The sequence below is a fragment of the Gopherus flavomarginatus genome, chromosome 7 (genome assembly GCF_025201925.1).
Source record: "Gopherus flavomarginatus isolate rGopFla2 chromosome 7, rGopFla2.mat.asm, whole genome shotgun sequence".
Taxonomy (NCBI): Eukaryota; Metazoa; Chordata; order Testudines; family Testudinidae; genus Gopherus; species Gopherus flavomarginatus.
In genome coordinates this window covers 92,584,902-92,604,373 of record NC_066623.1, presented here as the reverse complement: position 1 = coordinate 92,604,373, position 19,472 = coordinate 92,584,902, and the positions used below count along the sequence as shown (strand labels likewise).

The 19,472-nt window shown below is 42.8% G+C and overlaps 1 protein-coding gene across 4 annotated transcripts in view; it reads left to right on the top strand.

Annotated features, from left to right (window-relative positions):
* ST6GALNAC3 (ST6 N-acetylgalactosaminide alpha-2,6-sialyltransferase 3) overlaps positions 1 to 19,472 on the top strand; it is a 331,821-nt gene that overhangs the window by 156,487 nt on the left and 155,862 nt on the right. For 2 of the 4 annotated variants that reach the window (XM_050961901.1, XM_050961904.1), the window contains exons 1-2: positions 2,402 to 2,484; positions 6,881 to 7,072. In XM_050961901.1, coding sequence (XP_050817858.1) covers positions 2,452 to 2,484; positions 6,881 to 7,072 — 225 coding nt within the window. In that variant the 5' untranslated portion in view covers positions 2,402 to 2,451. Of the gene's footprint in view, positions 1 to 2,401; positions 2,485 to 6,880; positions 7,073 to 19,472 lie in introns of those variants that run through there. The other 2 variants (XM_050961902.1, XM_050961903.1) reach the window with 1 other exon arrangement.

The following is a 19,472-nucleotide window of genomic DNA, read 5'->3' as shown; positions in this document are numbered from 1 at the left end:
TCCAATCCCCTGCTCAAAGCAGTCATCACAGGCAGTTCTCTGCAGGTCTTTTGATAGGCTCCATGCCATTCAACCAGGATTCAGCCAGTCCGCAAGCGAGGACCCACACAGGTGATCCCAAGGGAAGCAGTCTCTCCAGTCTGCTCAACATCACTACCTGGCTGGGAGCACTCACACTGACAAGTACTTCTGACCGACTGCCTGTGCTCCAGCTCCAGCCAGCTTTTGTTTCTGCTCCTGCTCTTTTCCAGGCCTGTTTTCATGCTAGCCAGCCCCTGCTCCAGCCTGCATCTTCTTCTGCCTCAGGTGGCCACCTGGTGGCGCTGACAGTTTCTCAAAGTATTATCAGCTTTACCCAGGGTCAATAGCTGATGAGGCCACTTTTGGTAGAAAGGTTCTCCAGGCCAACACAAAGGTCTGGCCCATATTATTTTATCGCAGAGTTTCTATTTCTACATAAGTATTATTAGGTATTTCTCATCCTTGCTCCAGTGCTTCCTTGCTGGTCATGTTCCAGGAATAAAGCACAGCAGATATATCCTGGTCCAAAAATACCCTTTTATCTTTCAGAAACAGAGCTGTCTGCCAATCTCACCCCATTCCTTTTTTCTTCTTCCCAAGGAGTGGAATCAAAAATCCACTAGCTATCTCATGTTGCTCTTTTAGTGTTTTCAGATAAACTTTCACATCTAGGTGCAATGCAAATATATCTCCAGCTATAGATTTGTTGCTAGTGGTTTTTGACATGCAAGTATATTTTTGAAAAAATCTCCTTACTAGGTAAGCACTTTTTGCGGTTATGGCATTTGCCACTTTCCAATGTTACTCCCGTTATACTTTTTAGTAGTTACAGTTGAGATTATATCTCTGGAGAGTTCAAGAAGAGCAGTCCCTGAATGACCATTAGCAGTTCTAGGCAGCTGTTCGCATGATGCCAAGGAGAGATGGATGCTGGAAAGCAGATCTGTGGTGAAATATTTTTCTGAAGGAATTTCACTTGTGGCCTTTTGTGACAGAAAGTGACACTTGAACAAGGTGCTCAAGACTATAAAAGACAAAATAAAATAAATCTGATTTTACATACAGTAGTTCACAAAAATGAAACAAATTTGGTAAATGTAGCAGTTATTGTTTTCAATTGAAGGTATACTTGAGTAAAAATCAAATGAAGCTTGAAAACCTGCAGCACTACAATAAAAGTAGTATAATGTGCAGGAGTATTTAAAAAAAAATCGAGCCCTTTGTTATAGTCATAAAAGTAAGTATTGTGAAACCAGTACAATATTACACCGTATCATGTCATTTAAGAGACTCCAAACATATTTGTTAATCTTTACCTCTCACTTTTCCTTCCAGACTCACTGTTACCACGTACTCATGAATATAGCAGCTAGAAAAAGGTCTATACAAATCAATTTCTCCCCCAAATGTATTATTTTAAACTGCTCTTTGGGGCGTGGAATTGTCTTTATTAGTGTCTTGTACTGCACCAAGCTCACTGTTGGCATTTTACAGATGATAAAATAATAGTAATAGCTGTCTTGTCAGAAAGCACTGGCCTAGTGCTTAGATTAGGGGACTGGGAGTAAATTTTGTTGCTGATTTACTGTGTGGCCTTGGGCAAGTCACTTAAGCCTTGGTTTATATATCTGTAAAATGGATGGAATAGCATTTAGCTTTGTACCTCACAGGAATATTATGGGACTTATTAAATTACTTGTAAAATGTTTTGAGGGACTTTGCCTTATATTGTTCTGCAAGTGACAGATTTTACTGGTTTACTGGTTGGTTCTGGATCTAGGAGTTAGTGTGGGGAACACAAGAAAGCAGATACTACAGACCTTTGTAGAATTTACTGCAAGTTGTGACACTGCTTTGTCATCCTGAAGATGTTTTCTTTTTTGTTAAACCTTTAAATTATTACTAGCCCTGTTAGACAACTGTGTACAGCACAAAATATTACAGATCCATTTAAATGTGTTACCAATCCATCAAAAATGAGGAAACTGTAAAATGTTGTTGTCACATCGATATTCCTTATCAGATCATAAAAGAAAAACAATTCTCCCTCACTCAGAAAACTGTGAAATTCTTGCTAAAATAAAACTAATGAGTCACACCGGTAACTGGCAAATCCCCAAAATGTGGGTAATGCACATTAGAAACCATACTGTCAAATACAGACGCACACACTAATTTCATCATTCATGTTTTATTTCCACAGAGCTTTCCTCGGAATCCTAACCAGCAACATAGTATGACAGTCCTGTGATTATATAACAACATATATAAATTCAAGCCTAGAAGGAATGATTCATCATGCCTACTGCATGATGCTTATTGATTTTGATATACATACTAGACAGAATGATTCTGATTGCCAAGAAATAACAAACAAAAATTGGGATTATATTATGGATATTGAATGAAAAAAGAAAACGAGAAGGAAAAATGGCTAGTGCCCCAGCAACTTCCCTGTCTGAAGTAACCACAAGTATTGCATTGCATATATTCAAATCCCTTCAGTTCATCCAATTTTATCAGAGTAGCCATACACAAAATTTTTTTTACCCTCAGTGAGCATCTACTTTGGTTACTGAGTGAAGTTAAAAAACAAAAGCCTGTTGGCCACTGTAAACGAATATGGTAATTTTCTTCTAGCAACTCCTTGCTAGATTAAAGTCTAGCACTGTTGTAAAAGGAATAAAAGCGTCTCAAAATTAATATAGCTTGAAAGTCATTCAGCTATGAATCTGTTAAAAATGTATTATCTGCTATACCTTGCTACAGAACATGTTTAATACTAGATATCTTTTAATTAAAATGCCAAGTGCATCAAAATGCCTATATTAACTTAGTTAGAAAAGTTTATAGATTGACTGGGATTTTCATATAGGGAGCGTTCCTGTCAGAGGAAATAGATTCTAAATGTTTCTATTGTTAAAGGGCTGTTTGCAACTACCTGAAATGAAAAGTAAAGCAGGAACAAGATTTCTCCCTGTTGTAATTTGCTAATTTAATTCTATATTGGTGCAGCAACATTTCAAATGATTGGTTTTGCAGCTGTTTAAAATTTTGATGTGCATAAATTTTGGGATTAGCAATTGTGCAATAAGCTATAAATATGGCTCCATTCATATTTTAATGACCCAATGTGATTTAAAAAGCCTTGAAATCCAGTTCAAAATAGTAAATTTCAAGAAAGGAGAGGTGACAATGTCTATTTTTTACCGGGGGGGGGGGTTACAAGGGACACTGCAGGAGGGATACCTATGAACAAATTTTCCTGAGTGGCTGGAAAAAATCCTCTTTAGAGATGTATACCTTTGTTTAAAGTGACAAGCATAGCATTTTTTAGGCATTGATCATATGCCTTTTTTTGCTTCTTAAGAAAGCTTGAAAGTTAGGTCGGCAGGGTTGTTTTCTGCTTTTTTTTTAACCAGAGCCATTTTGAGGGCTGTCAGTTCCGGTCTTCCTTGGTTTCGCTGGCAGTCTTCTTGTAGGAGAGTGTGTCTCGGAGAATGGGTGCTTGTGGTTCTCACACCCTAATGAAATAAATGAATATGCTGAATCTTTAGCAAAAAGCTTCCATTCTTCAAAAAGCAAAATAAACAAAATGTGTATTACCAAAAATAAAATAAATATCCAAATTTAATAGTTCGATTAAAAATCCCTTCAGTTCTCTTGTGAGGTCGTCATGGCAGACATTGTAGAATCTTCTATGTAGAGACATGCTCTGCATTTCTAATGCAGAAAAATTCCTCCCTCTGACTTTTTTTCAAGAAACCTTTTAGTATTTGTAGGAAAGCCAGCTGGGGGTGATTGCAAATGGTGATAACTTGATTCTCATGACCTGACTGAACCTTCCACACCCACTCCAAGGAGTTATTAAAGATACAGTTGCTGACTTTTATTTTTGCTGGTGGGTGCGCCTCTCTGCCCCCACCTGTGTGAGCGGTGGGCAGGGCCTTGGGGAAGAGGCCAAGCGGGGGTGGGGCCTCAGGATGGAGAGCAGGCAGGCTTAAGGGGAAAGAGGCCAAGCAGAGGCAGGTCCTCGGGGTGGAGCATGGGCAGGGTCTCAGGGTAAAGAGGCCAAGCAGGGGCGGGGCCTTGGGGCAGAGTGTGGGTGGAGTCTCAGGGGAAGAGGCCAAGCGTGGGTGGGACCTTGGGTGGAGCAGGGGTGGGGTCTTGGGCAGAAAGGGCGGAGCCCAGGTGGGGCCTCAAGATGGAGCATTGGGTGGGGCTTTGGGGGAAGAGGCTGAGTGGGGGTGGGACCTTGGGTAGAGCGCAGGCGGAAGGGGGGGCGGGGCCACAATCTGGCAGTAGGGCCAACAAAAGATTAATCCGGACCTGCGGGTGTTGAGCAGCCCTGGTTTTTTCGGTTGGTGCTTGAGTCCCAGAGCACCCGTGGAGTCAGCATCTATGATTAAAGGTCTTCAGTAAAGCTGGAAGGTAGACAACTATCTATTGGTGACATCTGTTGGTGGTGGAATAGAATACAATGCCATGTCTTGTAGCGGTGTGTTTTTTCAAAGGAGGCTTACAGATGTAGTGGAAACATGCAGTCAAATAAATTCTGGCAATCCCCTTTAAATTGTCACATTATTTAGTGGGGGGAAAAGTCCTAAATGGAGTAAATAATCCAACAAATGTATACCCCTCTCATTACTTCCCGGATATCACTGTGCTGCATAGCCTGGACACTCAGAGTTGTTAAAAGCTTTCATATGTAACCAAACAGATCCTATTCCATCTGGAACAGTGGAATGGCACATGTGCCCATGTTGCCAGCTTGTTGCAATATAATGTACATCTTTTGTAATGCAGTTGCTGAGAAGTTCACAGGCTCTTAGGGTTTCTGGAAGTTAGATCTGCTATTCTATTATATTCCTGTTCTGCCCATCAGACTGCTTGCGTTAACTTTTTTTTTTAACAGTTTATGAATAACTTGCCTCTTATTTTATTCACTAAAACTCATCACTGGAGGGAGCACCCCTCCTAGTTTCCATTCTCCCCTTAGTAACTCCATTCTCCCTGATTTCCCATCTCAACCTGTCTTGCCTCCCATTACTCATAAAACTACTGTTTTCCAAGATGTCAAAACAGACAAATCATCTAATTAACCTACCATAACTACACTGCCAACTGCAGTGTATATGGGAATAGGATAGTAGCTCTTTATATCATCTGTGAACCCTCTAGTGGTGCTAATTGTGTTCTGTGTTCAGAGGCCACCAGAACCCTACCAGAGTGGTAGTATACATATTAAGCTAGTCTTTGCATGTTGTATATATTCAATAAACATGGTTATTTAGACCCTGCCAAGATCATGTGGTTCTTTTATGTAATGTTTTCTATGTAAGTAGAAAAACACACAACACCAATATTACCCAGAACTGAATTTTAATTTCTCCAGTCTGTTGGCTCAGTATGTAGTCAAATGAAACTCCAGGTGAGGAAAAGATTATATCTTTACATACCTGAGTCTTTTGTCCTCTCATTCTTCCCTCCAGCTACCCCTGTACAGCAGCTAGCATCCACATGTAATAGCCATTGCAGATATGCTACTTGTGCTAGTTGCAGCTATTCTGGATTGCAATTAAATACAGACATAAGCAGTCAAATTTTGACATCCATCATTAAGGCATAATATGTACTTTAAAGACTGTACCTTCTCAAAGGGCTTGATTTATTTCTTCTTACTGAAGCTCCATTAATACGGCTGTTTACAAAGATGGAATTACTTTCAATAGAGTGATTAAATAGAAGCAAATGAGGTAAAGCAGTAATCCAATGGGAGTAATATATAAATACCTCAAGCCTATAAATGGCATATTCCTCCAACAAAACCTTTAAAAAAATGTTTTCTGTAAACTGTATAGTTCTGTTGTATCTAAAGTCCTTAGCCACTTGCACTAGGTGGACATGCTTTGTTCCTAAGTAGTTTGGAAGCAATTTCTCTGCTCTTGTTAAAAGTGCAGGACTCGTCAAGTTATATGTTAAGTCATTATGATGAAATGTGTCACCATTCTGCAGCTGTAATTAATATCCTCTCCTGGTTAGAAGACTAGGTGGGTTCAGGTTTAGGTGGATTAGAGGTGAGAATGAGGGTTTAAGTGAACACTCAAGAGACCTTTTAAATAATTAACAATTGAGGTCAACTTGTCCTTGGTAATAAGGGCTCGTTTTGTAAATCTGCGAGCCTGGAAAGAAGCAGCAAGTCTGGCCTGCTTATTCTAAGGAATGAAGGGGTCAGATTCTGATTTCAGTTACAGTATGTAAATCCAGGGTAACTCCACTGACCTTATTGGAATGATTTAGAATTAACATGTAATAAATGAGATCATAATCTGTTAAGAGAAAGGGACAATCATCTATCACTTTAGCCTATACAGATATCATTGTGTATTTTGTTTCAGTGCATCAGCTTTGTGAAGAAGTGGGAGTACCCGTCATGTATGCCATGCAGGGGAACTACAGATTGAAACTGTCCGAATTTTGATTTTGTAGTGACATTCCAAAATGGATTTTTCATGTAAAATGCATTCAATTTTTCAGTCAGCTATCTAGCTGGTTAATATTTTTGTCATTTTCATTAAAAATGGGATGAATTTTTTCACAAGAAATTTTTTTTTCAACCAACCCCAGGCAAAGCTCTTAAAACAACTGAAATTCAAGTTTTAAGATGCAAAATTATTCAGTTGCCTATCTTATTGGGATCTAGCCGCATTAGCAGTTACAATTCCCTGCAGTAGGCACAAACAGATAAAGCTTTGAAAAAAGGAAAGAGTACTTACTGTGGATATTGCATATATAGATTTGTTGTTTGAAACTGATCCTTATATTTTTAGTAAAACGCTTTCTTTTTTTCCAACTTTAGAGAAAGGCCATTATTGCGATAAGTTTCATAGCAGCATTCCTCTTCGTCATCGTTCGCCTTACAAATGAAGTAAACTTCCCGTTGATTCTAAACTGCTTTGGACAAACCGGTGTGAAATGGATGCTGTTTTCCGACAAACAAAGGCGGCCTCTCAGAACTCACTATGGATATATAAATGTGAAAACACAAGAGGTAAGAACTTCTACTAGAGCGATGACTAGAAAGTATCAGTAAATTTGGTAACTAAATGAAGCATTTGAAAAACAACAAAGCAAACAATGTGCTCAACAAACCCCCATCGCACTGGCCTCAGATAAGTGTCCTGACAGAAAATGTCCCGCTGAAAAATCTAAGCAAGTAACACCAAAGGATCCTTTTAAAAATTTGGATAGTTTAAACTCTGTAATCTCCATAACCAGAGCTTTAAAAGAACGGTGAACTGGACTCAAAATTCTGGATAGTTATTTTCGGGAGATGGCAGGAAGGAAGGGCACGTTCAGCAAAAGTGTATGAATAAGAAAACAAGCATCAGATTAGTGTTTTGTGGGGTTAATTTTAAATATTGCATTAATATTTAGTTTACAGCATGTCAGTTTATTTTGAAGATTGTTGGTTTTTCATTTCCACTTGTGTATCATATGGTGTTTTAACTAGTGATATTTTATCATTTGCAAAATGTTTGGTTTGGGTCTTATTGATAAGCCACCTTGCCAAGATGCCAGATTACATCAACTCCAGTACTTGAAGGACTCTGATGCTATTGGCACTCTTGGAGGTATTCATGTATTAATTATTATTATTGGTTATATTTATTATTTGTTATATTTATTTTACTGAAATCTTCTCCACTCTGCCTTCAGAATTTCTTTGCTATTTGTGCATAAGTGCAAATCATTCAAATAAATTCAATAACATTAAAACATGAATTTGTTTTACAAGCAAAACAATAGTTTTTCCTTTTCCTGATAGTTATTCCTTTTTTACACTGGCAAGCAATAAAATGCTTTTACCGTCCCATTTTCTTATTTTCTTTGTTTGGTTTATTTTGCTTAAGGAAATAATTATTAGATTCATGTACGGAGTACATTGAATATATCTTCTTTGAGAATGAAGCTATTTTTCCCACTTTGTAAGTGCAACTGTATTTCATTTAGTTTTCTAACTGCACTGGATAGGTTAATTGTTTCACCATTACAGTGTCAAAGGTGAAACCCAGAGCAAGAAATTGTAGTTTTGTAGGGAGTTATTTTTTAAACGCTTTTAACATTTGTAATAAGTGTAGTGTTCATGAAGGATGCAGAATTGAGAGCCCTGGAGTACATTTGTCTACAGGACAAGCAGAAGGAAAGAAGTCTTCCTGAGTCAGTAAGTGAAATCCTGGCCTCATTGAAGTCAATGGGAGCTATGCCATTGACTTAACTGGTGCTGGGATTTCACCCAGTGTGCCTTAAACCTAAAACCGATTGAGGAACCCATTGAGGGAGAAAGGGCAGTTAATTCTCCATGCCAGCTAATAAGGTGGGCCTGTCTCCCAACATTGCAGACTGCCAACTGTGGTGGTGGGTTTGAGATGAGGACACTGTGTGAACTGGATGGAGGCCACCAACTTGTGTAAATTAAGCCACCAAAATCATTTGGTCTCTGCCGATCTGAGCTGGATTCAGACCGGCAGCTTTGGAGGAGAAGGGCTTAATATCTTATTGCTGTTGCCCTGAACCAGCTCGTTCTCCTAGAGGTTAGATGTGGATGTAGAAACACGGGTAGCTCCACACTTATTGATTGTTTAATGTATTTCAAAGGTACATTTACACTGCTGCTGTGAGGTGTCCTTCCCAGTGAAGGTAGAGAGACATGAACTACCTCTGCTTGAGCTAGTGTGCTAAATATAGCAGTGTGACTCTGTGGCAGCCACCCAAGTATGTACCCAAGCGGGTAGGGCAGGATTGTGCTTGGGCAGCTCGCCTGAGCTGCTACTATGGCTGCACTGCTAGTTTTAGCTTGCTAGCTTGAGTGTCTGGGCTGGGAATCCCATGTAGATGAGCCCATACATCGGAGATGGAACTGAATGGTCTGATAGTCAGTGACTGATTAATCGATTAGCAAGACATTATTTGCAATGTAGCTGAGGCCACGGAGGATTTTTTTTAATTAGTAACTTTAATTGTTTTCCCCCTCAAACATGCAGATTACATTAATATTTGCTAATTAACAATGATGAGGAGGATACTGAACATGCCTTGCTAATTGTGAATACTCTGCTCTTGAATTAATTATTCCCAGTGTGAGGGAGATTTTGTGTCACTGTGTGAAAAGCTTTCATGCAGCTTGCCTTTGTAACTCACTCACGGCCTTTTTAGACTAGTAGTTTTTTTATTTTAGAGTGAATGCATTAGAATTATAAATGAATATGTATGTATATGCTGTACCCTATATATTAAAATGATTAGATACCCTTCTGTCTTATTGATGGAATCCTAAAACAGACTTTGTCTCATCCAACAAGGTGTTGAGTTCAATTCCCTCTAACTTCAGAGTTCAGATGTTCTTGTGGTGTTGTGTGCTGCTAAGGTACAACTTCAAGCAGTCTATCTTTCTCTGCCCCTCCCCCCCATACTTGGTGCATGCACCCTGTATACTTCCCTATCTCCTTGTACCCCATCAGATCCCCAGTCTTGTCTGCTGCCATTCTATATTCTCTTCTATGTTCTGCCTTTCTGATAGCTTCTTGCACTTCTTTCATCCCCCTGGTCTATTCCCCTTCCCTTCCCTCCCCTCCCCTCCCAGCCTCCCATTCTGAGGCAAGGGAGCATGCTACATACTACTTTGCATACATCCTCTAGTACCCTGCCTCCCCAGAGTTACTGAAAGGCACTTTTCTTCAGTAAAGCAACAAAACAGAACACATTAATGCCATGCCATTTAAGTTACCTGTCAAGACAAAAAGGTGAGAAAAATGTTTAAAGATGAACTACATGTACACTTTAAGATATTTTTTCCTGATGTTTCCCATATATCCCCCCCAAAAAAAACCTCTACCGTGGGATGAGCTATGGCATGGAAAATTGGAAGCAGTTGGTTTCCTTTGGGGGATAACTGAATGTGATGGGACTTGGGAAATTGGGCATGTTATGGGAAAGTAGTCACTCCGTAATGAAGGTTAAAGCTATCACTGATGTATAATAGTAAAGTTTATGCAATCAATAAGTGGTGACATAAACATGTCTATTTTTCACAAAATAGACAAATTTTAAAGGGTGATGCATGTATATCACTTGGAAATGTGAACATCTAGCACAATGTGGCAGCAAAAGGGAATTCATTGTGTGTTGGAATTAGTAACATCATGACATGAAATATTTTTTGCAAAAAATAACTAAAACATTTTAAGATGAAATTTAATTAAATTACATGGGAGTACTTAATAGATTGCAGTGACAGACGTGATTTAACTATCCTTAATTAAGGCTGTACATAATACAATATTGTTGCTATGGTTTCCTTGAATTGTAGCTATAGCAGCAGCTATAAAAATTGGTTTTGTGTTCAGTAAACATACTATATTTAACATAAATCAGATATTAAGTGTTATTATCCTGACCTGTTATGCTAAGACACATTTTAGTTTTTCTGACTAATGCAATATTTCTAAAATATAAGGTCCCAGGTTTGCATTCAGGGGCTCATGGATTCCAGAGAATTTGCTGCAGCAGCATCCAATCCTTGCACACTTTAATTAAAAATGGAATGGAATGCTACCCTAAGAAACAATCAGAGAAGATCCCCTTGTGAACCCGCACCCAGGGATATGTCCCCACCCTGGGCAGGACCACCTGTGGGAGGCTAGGACTAGCTGCTTCCACACTGGCTCTGGACCTGGCCCCCAGTTCCTGATAACGACCCCAAATGTGGCTGTCGCAGGTTACCTGCATGAGAATTGGCAGAAATGTTAATATGATCGTGTTATCTTTTTGACTAAGTTCTGCTAAGCCAAAGGAACAATTTGCATCCATCCATTCCAGCCAATATTTTCCTGTTCACCCCACCTACACCCAAGTCCCTGAAGAGAGGCCTCTGGGGGATGCAAGGAGTGGAGGGAGACTGTGCTTTGGAGCTGCTAGGCCTGCTTTCTTTGGAGGCCGAAACACTTTGTGTTTATCCTTTCCCCATAGAGCTTTTACAGAAAACACACATTTAATTTAAAATGGAATTTACTACTGGAAAAAAGCCCTATGATTAGCCCAGAGAGGAAAATGCACCCTTCACAGAACCAGTGCTGCACAGGCAGCAGCACTGCCAATTTCTCCAAACTGATCTGTCACTATGCCTAAAACCTGACCTGGAGCGGTTACTTATGTAGATCAAAGATAAATTCAGTCTCATGCTCATTTTGAGCCCCATCTTCCTGCCAAGAGAATTGGTATCCGTTATAATGATGGTTTCAGTGGTGTGATCATCTGTCGACTGTGACCTGTCTGAAGACCACCTACTGTTTACAATGGCCAACAAGCAGCTCTCAGCTGGTAACCACGATCAGTCATTACTGGACTCAGACCAGAGATGATGGTAACTGTATTCATTCCGAGCCATCTAGCTCCATTACAATTGACTGGGTATTTTAAAACTAGACTGGACAAAGCATATGAGTATTCTATAGGGAATGGTCTTCCAGTAACAAGGAGATGGATGAGTTGGATGACCTTATAGGACTTTCCATCTCTAATTTATTTGATTCTATATCTATATTTTTTGTGACACTTCTGTTGGAATCAACTTTTTGAGAACCATCTTCTGCCTGTTTGTGAAAGTAACCTTTTCTCTTGGCATTTTTATTTTAAGATATAGTGCTGCAACACTTACTTAATTGAGGACTGTTGTCATTCTGATAGCTTCCCCCTCCCCCAAAAAGCTCATGTGATCTTACTTGCAGGGTATCATAAACAGATATAAGAGAAACAGCTATCAAAAATTGCAACTCCACAAAGATCCAGTCAAATTAGTGAACATCATGTATTTAAATATCAGAGGGGTAGCCGTGTTAGTCTGGATCTGTAAAAGCAGCAAAGAATCCTGTGGCACCTTATAGACTAACAGATATTTTGGAGCATGAGCTTTTGTGGGTGAATACCCACTTCACTGGATGCTATTTAAATAGCAGCTTTGATATTAATTTTAAACACATTAGCAGTGTCAAGCCTTATACTAAGCAAGTCTAAAAGTATGCAAAGTCATATGATTGTAAACCCTAAAAAGTGAATTTTGAATAGTTTTTTTATTCTGTCATCAGTATTCATGGAATTTACCATTTTCTTATTGATAGCAAATCCAGAATATAGCCACAACAACACTTTAAACTCATTATAATAAATATATCCAAATACTGTACACAGCCTCCACAGTGGAGTTGGAAAAGGTACATTCTCAGATGGTCTACAAACTCCTACTATAAACAAAGACTGTGAGAGATTAATGTTGTTGTCCATACAAATACAGTCATAACTCAGAAAGGAAGAGAGTGACACCTTGGCTTTCAAAGTGCTTTCATGAATTGGACATTGAAAGTGCTCAGATACTCTGGTGATCAACCCTGTATAAAAACCTATTTGGAATAGAATAGACTGTAATAGTGATGCTCTTCTTTAAAAAAATCCCAAAACACCTAAAAGAATCCTTTTTTTGCAATGCAGTGATGTCTGCAAATCTGGAATGATGTGCAGTTCCCTAGTGCCCTTTGTCCAAGGATCTCAGAGAAATTCAGGAACATTAAGCCATTTTACACTCAGGCAAACGGAAGCCCAGTGACGTTGTAGTTTGCCCAGTGCTTCATTTGTAAAGAGGTGCTTGAGCCAGTTTTTTACATTTATAACTGGTGCATCAAGCCCCAAGGTGCTGGCGCTCTGAACTGCCAAGCCTTGAGGTGCTGGGGCTCAGCCCTGGCACAAGTTAAGCACTGAGTTTGCCCAAAGCTATACAATGGGGAAGTGTTAGAACCAGGAATGTAGTTCAGGAATCCCAACTCCCAGTGAGTTGAAACATTCTTAGATTCCAAAAGAAATTCTTGTTATGCACCTAGAGCACCAGTTCTGATCAAATATTTTTAATCACTGGTTTTAACTGGTTCTGGACACCTCTGTCCATCACAGGAACTGACCCTGTTTAACTTCTGTCTGTCTATCTGTCTGTCTGTCTGTCTGTCTCTCTCTCACACACACTCACTCACTCACTCTTACTTACTTACTTACTTTTTTTCCATCCTGTCTGACTCAGTACAGCTGACTAGGAGTTTTTCAACAGAACTTTTGTAGTTGGAAAATGCAAATTAGTGAAAACTGAATTTTTTTTTGTGTGGGGAAAAGTCTTAGTTTTGACAGTCCAAGATGGAACTGAGAAAGAGACACACACATGCCCCGACATCCTCATCCCACCCCCAGAATGGCCAGTAGCCCTCCTTGGATATAAAAGACACATTTCTGGTGAGTGCCCTAATCGTAGTGCTATTGGCAGTTTGGAGTGGGGTGGGGGGATAATGAAATGGAACTCTTGTTTTCCAACCCGTCCTACTCTTCAGCAGTGTCATTGTGTGTTATAGGAAGATAAGACCTTTTGGAACATGAGAATCTTAAGACTGTCAGCACCTGATATCTTCCCAAAGTTAAAGAATTGATACAAAGTAGGAAAAGGGTGTCTCTCCCCCACCCCATTTCAGTTCACTGGAAAATGAGTCAAGAAAATGCTATAGAAGAGCAGGAAGAAAAGCATAGATTGTAAGCCTTTTGGGGCAAGGACTGCCTTTTTGTACAGCACTGAGCCCAGTGGCATGCTTGTCCATGGCTAGGGCTCCTAGGTGTTAGCACAATACAAATAATTATTAAAAAAAAAACTTCAGGCTGCACATTCAGAGAAGTTCACAGAGCCTCTTTCTCTATGGTGTAGGAGTCAATGGGTTTCCTGTTTTACTTTTTTTTCAGTGTTCCTTCTTTATCTTATTCTACCACTTTGTCTCCAGTTTCGAGGGCTGGACTCATGCAGAACTGTTTTCTGGCATGTAACTGTCCTAGCTGAATGAGTAATATATAATGCTGGAATGATTGATAAATAATAATCTGGAGTTTCACTTTCTGAGTAAAGATGAATGCAGGAGGCAGTGTGTGGAGTGGTTAGATGAGCTTACGTTACATGTGGCGTAAGTATTATGCAGAAGTCAGGAGAATAAATTCAACTTTCACGTTACTGTGTCATTCTGGTTCTCTTGGGAAAGTATTTGGGTAGTTCATTCCTAAAACAACTGGCTCAGAAGAGGCGATATGTTTCTGTTTATCAATTAGCTTTTTTTCCTTTCTGTAAAGAGGTAACACTATCTTTTTATAAAAAGGTCACTTAAGGGAATGAGATTATATTAAAATAAGAACATTAGCAGTCAGTAGGTGGTGGTATTCTCTAGAGACTGGGGGTGCTGCAAAAGAATTGCAAAACATCTGATAATACACTTATCTGACTCTGAAAATAAAAGGGGCTTATTCTTAGCTGGTATAAATTGCTGCAGATCTGCCCTAAGAAGAAGAAGAACATTCTCATACCCGATTTTCCAAGTAAATGGGGAAAGAATTATGTGAACACAAACCAAATTTAGACTTTTTTTTAAATAATAGACTTCTGACTACATTCATCCGCGGTGGCACAACAAGGTTGCATTTGGCCCAATATTTACTATCCAGATGAATATCCCAATAATAAATGACACTAGGAGGCAGGGTTGGATTTCCCTCTAGGCACGGTAGGCATGTGCCTAGAAGCACCAGCATTCTAGGGGCACCTAATAATTCAAATTTTGCTACTCCCGGTCCTTCAGGTGGCAGGGCTGAAGTCAGGGCTGGCTGAGGGAGAGTTGGCCCCATGCAGTCCTTTTGGAGTACTCGTCACTCAGCCCAGCACACAGAGTCACTTCCCAGTGGGGCCAGTGAGTGTGACCGTGGGGCAGGGCTTGGAAGAGAGGGTATTTGGGGGTGGTCTGGGGGGTGCTGGGCAGTGGGGAGTCTGGGGGGCACTGGAAAGCTGTTGTGGGGCTGCGCAGGGGATGCTGGGCAGTGGGGATGTGGGGCGGGGCGATGACTCACTGGCATGGCGCCTTTTGCTGGTTGTCCAGGGAATTAGCCCTTTCCAGCCCAGAGCGCCCTCTACCGGCTGATATCTCTGCTGCTGGCCCCCGTGTCCTTCCCGGACCCGGGTGCCTCTTTATCTTGGGGTTCTGCCCTCCACAGTACCCCACAGTCTGGATCTCTGCTCCCAATGGAACCCCCACCCTCTATCCCAACCTTGCCTCAGTGGCTGCAGCCAGTCATCGTCTAACCCCCGCTCGCTCCCTGGGGCAGACTTCAGTCTGTAATAGCCACTCACCATTGGCAAGGGGGTTGGACCAACTGCCTCTGCCTATATCTGGGCTGCCCCTCAGCAGCCCTAGTACCCTTTTGTGGGCCCTTAACTTGGCCGGCAGTCTGGGGCTTTGCTAGGCTGGAGCTCCCCAGCTCCCTCAGCCCTTTCCCACCACTGCTCCACCCTAGATACCCTTCTCAGCTTCCCAGGCAGCCAGGTTCTTCTCTCTCTAGGAAGCTAGAGAGAGTGTCTGACCTTCCTTCTGGCCCACCACCCTCTTATAAGGGCCAGCTGGACCCTGATTGCACTGGCTGCAGCTGTGGCTGCTTTCTAAATCAGCCCAGCTTTTCCCCAGCCACAGTCCTCTCCCAGGGCTGTTTTAAGCCCTTCAAGGCATGGCAGGGTGACTACCCCTGTCATAAACAATTAGTTAAGGGTTAATGTCTCTTTTACCTGTAAAGGGTTAACAAATGGGGAACCAAACACCTGACCAGAGGACCAATCAGGAGACAAGATACTTTCAAATCTCGGTGGAGGGAAGCCTTTGTTTGTGTTTTTTTGGGTTTGGTTTTGTTCTCTCTGGGTCCTGGAGGGGACTAGACGTGCAACCAGGTTTCTTGCCAATCTCCCTGCTACAGTCTCTTATATATTCAGAATAGTGAGTATTTAGTAAGAAAGGCAGTTATAGTCTTTTTATTGTTTTCTGTATTTGCAAATGTGTAGTTTGCTGGAAGTATTTTAAATTGTATTTTTGCTGGGGGGAGGCTTCTTTCTAGTGTCTATAAGCTGACAGACCCTGTAACTTTTACCATCTAAATTGCAGAGACAACTTTTACTTTCTTTTTATTAAAAGTTTTGCTTTTAAGACCTGTCTGATTTTTCCCCTTGTTGAGGCTCAAGGGAATTGAGTCTGTACTTAACAGGGAAGGGGAAGGAGGGGAGAAGGGTGGAATCCCTTTGGTTTAGATTCACGAAGCGTGAATCTGTCTATCTCTCCAGGAGCCCGGGGGGGAACACCTGGAGGGGAAGAGAAGGGAGGGGAAGTCTGGGAGAGGCAACGATGAGGAAAGGGGTTTACTTTCCTTGTGTTAAGATCCAGGGGGTCTGGGTCTTGGGGGGTCCCCAGGGAAGGTTTTGGGGGGACCAGAGTGTATCAGGCACTGGAATTCCTGATTGGTGGCAGCTTATCAGATCTAAGCAGGTAATTAAGCTTAGAGGAATTCATGCTGGTACCCCAACTTTTGGACTCTAAGGTTCAGATTGGGGAAAGATACTATGACAACCCCACCACGGGGTCTGTTGTATTGCATTTTAAAACCAAAACTATCCAAAGCAATAGAAAAATTGACATAGGTTGGAACACAGGATATATTGTATATTTGCCTACCACATATGGAGAATCTATCCTTTCAGTGCTAGATAGTGCATAGCTATCAAACATATTTCTAAATAATAGGGATGGTAATGGGAAATAAGGAGGTAATTGTTCCAGTCACAATAGGCTGCATTCCTATAAAACTTCCATAACTAAACTAAGAAATGCACAAAGAAAGTAAGAAAGCTTAAAAGTTAGTTTCTTTCTAGTGTGATAAACTCAAGACAGACAGCAGCAAGGGAGGGGTAGGAATCAGTCCCAGAGGGTTAAAAGGCCCTCCTCCTTATCAACAGAGAGGCAACCACAGGTCAATCAGGTTCAGCTGTGAAATGGTTATCAAGGTAGCAAATTAGAATCAGCTGAGCGGGAGCTACCTGAGGTTAATTAGGAGCAGCTGATTCCAACTTGGGGCTGCCTGAGACCTTTTTAAACCCTTCCCTGGGAAGAAGGAAGAGTGGGGGAGAGCGGAGAGAGAAGGAGCCCTGCTCCCAGAGCAGCAAAACAGCGAGACTCACCAGGAGGGGAGGCAGTACTCTCTCCCACAAGGGAGTAAGAATACGCTAAACAGGACTGGTGGAGATACAGGGAGCAGACTTCCCCTGTGTCCCAAGGGGGACCGCATTGCCCAAGCCTGTCTCACCAGGGCTAAAAGCAGCAGAGGCTGGGGAGACTGAGAAGGTGCCTTGCCCCACTAGATACAAATATCACCGCGAATTACAAAAAGGGCTTAAGATATACTATGAAATACTGAAGGAACAGTGAAAACACTGAGCAGCCTTGAAGGAAGATAAAGCACATATCAAGCAGCTAGTACACAATGCAGAAGGCAGTAGCTGTTGCAGGGCCGGCTTTAGGAAGTGTGGGGCCCATTTTCGGCAGGGCCCTGGCAGGGATGACTTAAAAAAAAAAAAAGTGGAAAAAGAAGTCTTTCATTTCTTTCATGTATTATTTACTTTCCATAACTATATAAATAAAATTATATATTTTGTACATTGCATAATATATGCTGTTGATTGGTTATTAATGACTGCCGTTTCACACGTGTGGGTCCCAGCTGCTCCCTGCCCCCCTCATTGAAGCAGGTGTGCAGGGTTACTGCCCTGGGAACTGCAGGGCACAAGTGGACATGGGGCTGGCTGGAGGCAGGGCAGGGGCTGACTGGAGGTAGGGTCTGGCTGCAGGCAGGGCAAGGGGTGCGGGACTGGTTGGAGATAGGGGGTGTGTGGGGCGGGCTGGCTTCAGGCAGGGCCCTGGGGGGATGCAGCAGGGGTTGGCAGGGCTGGAGACAGAGGAGTGTGAGACTGGCTGGCTTCAGGCAGGGGGGTGCAGCAGGGGTTGGCTGGAGACAGGGCAGGGTGTGCAGGGCTGGTGCGGGCAGCAGTGTGTGTGGGGCTGGCTGGCTTTGGGCAGGGCCACAGCAGTGTGTGGCAGGGGTTGACTGGAGACACGGCAGGGGATTTGACAGGGACTGGCTGTGGGCACGGGGTGCAGAGCTGGCTGCAGGCAGGGGGAGCGGGGCTGGTGGGGCAGGGCAGGGGGTGCAGCAGATGCAGCTGGAGCCCCAGCCCTTTAAATAGCCCCCATGCATCTGACGAAGTGGGTATTCACCCACGAAAGCTCATGCTCCAAAACGTCTGTTAGTCTATAAGGTGCCACAGGACTCTGCTGCTTTTACCAAGCTCCCTGCTATCCCAGGCCTTTGGGGGCTATTTAAAGGGCCCCAGGCTCTCCAGCTTCTACCCCGCCCTGAACCTTCTAAATAGCCGCGGGAGCCCTGAGGAATGCATGGGGTTGGTGGGGCTCTGACGGCTATTTAAAGGACTGGGGTGGCAGAAGCAGCTGGAGCCCTGGCCCTTTAAATAGCCCCCGGAGCCCCTCACTACCCCAGGGCTCTGGAGGCTATTTAAAGGCCTGGAGCTCCAGCCAGGAGAGCAGGGCCACGGGGCTTGCCGCGCTCCGGCCGGAGCTCCAGCCAGGAGAGCGGGGCTGCAGGGCTTGCCACGCTCCGGCTGGAGCTCCAGCCGGGAGAGCGAGGCTTGCCGTGCTCCAGCCGGGACTCCAGCCAGGAGAGCGGGGCTGCGGGGCTTGCTGTGCTCCGGCCGGGGCTCCAGCCGGGAGAGCGGTGCTTGCCGCGCTCCAGCCAGGACTCCAGCCAGGACTCCAGCCAGGAGAGCAGGGTCTCGGGGCTTGCAGCGCTCCAACCGGGGCTCCAGCCAGGAGAGCAGGGCCGCGGGGCTTGCTGTGCTCTGGCCGGGGCTCCAGCCGGGAGAGCGGGGCCTTGGGGCTTGCCGCGCTCCGGCCGGGGCCACGGGGCTTGCCGCGCTCTCGCCTGCGCTTTGGTCAAGGGAGCGGGACCACGGAAGACCCCTGAGCAGATCGCAGCCAGGGACCTGGGGTAAGTTTTACAAAAATAAAAAATGTCTAAGGCGCGGGGCCCGATTCCTGGGAATCAGGCAAATCGGCCTAAAGCCGGCCCTGAGCTGTTGAGAGAGCCTTGGAGAATAGCATCAAACTTGGTTTAAATGAAAACACGAGTTTTATACCAGTGTAGCTCACATGACTTTAGTGGAGTTGTTTCCCATGTGTGCTGGTGTAAGTGAGAAGAATTGGGTCTTGCATCATAAAACCCCACATCAACACAACTTACTATCATAGAAAATTGCTTGACTATTAATATTTCACACATTAATGGCACCCATTCAGTCTTTTCTTTCAGGGTCTTGTTTATTGTAATGCGTTAAGAATTCAAGTGATTTTTTTTTAAGAGAAGTCAAGTCAGTTCCATTTTCTTTCATAATTTATTGTATACCCCTTCCTCATTCCCCCCAACTACTCTTCTGTTTTGATTAT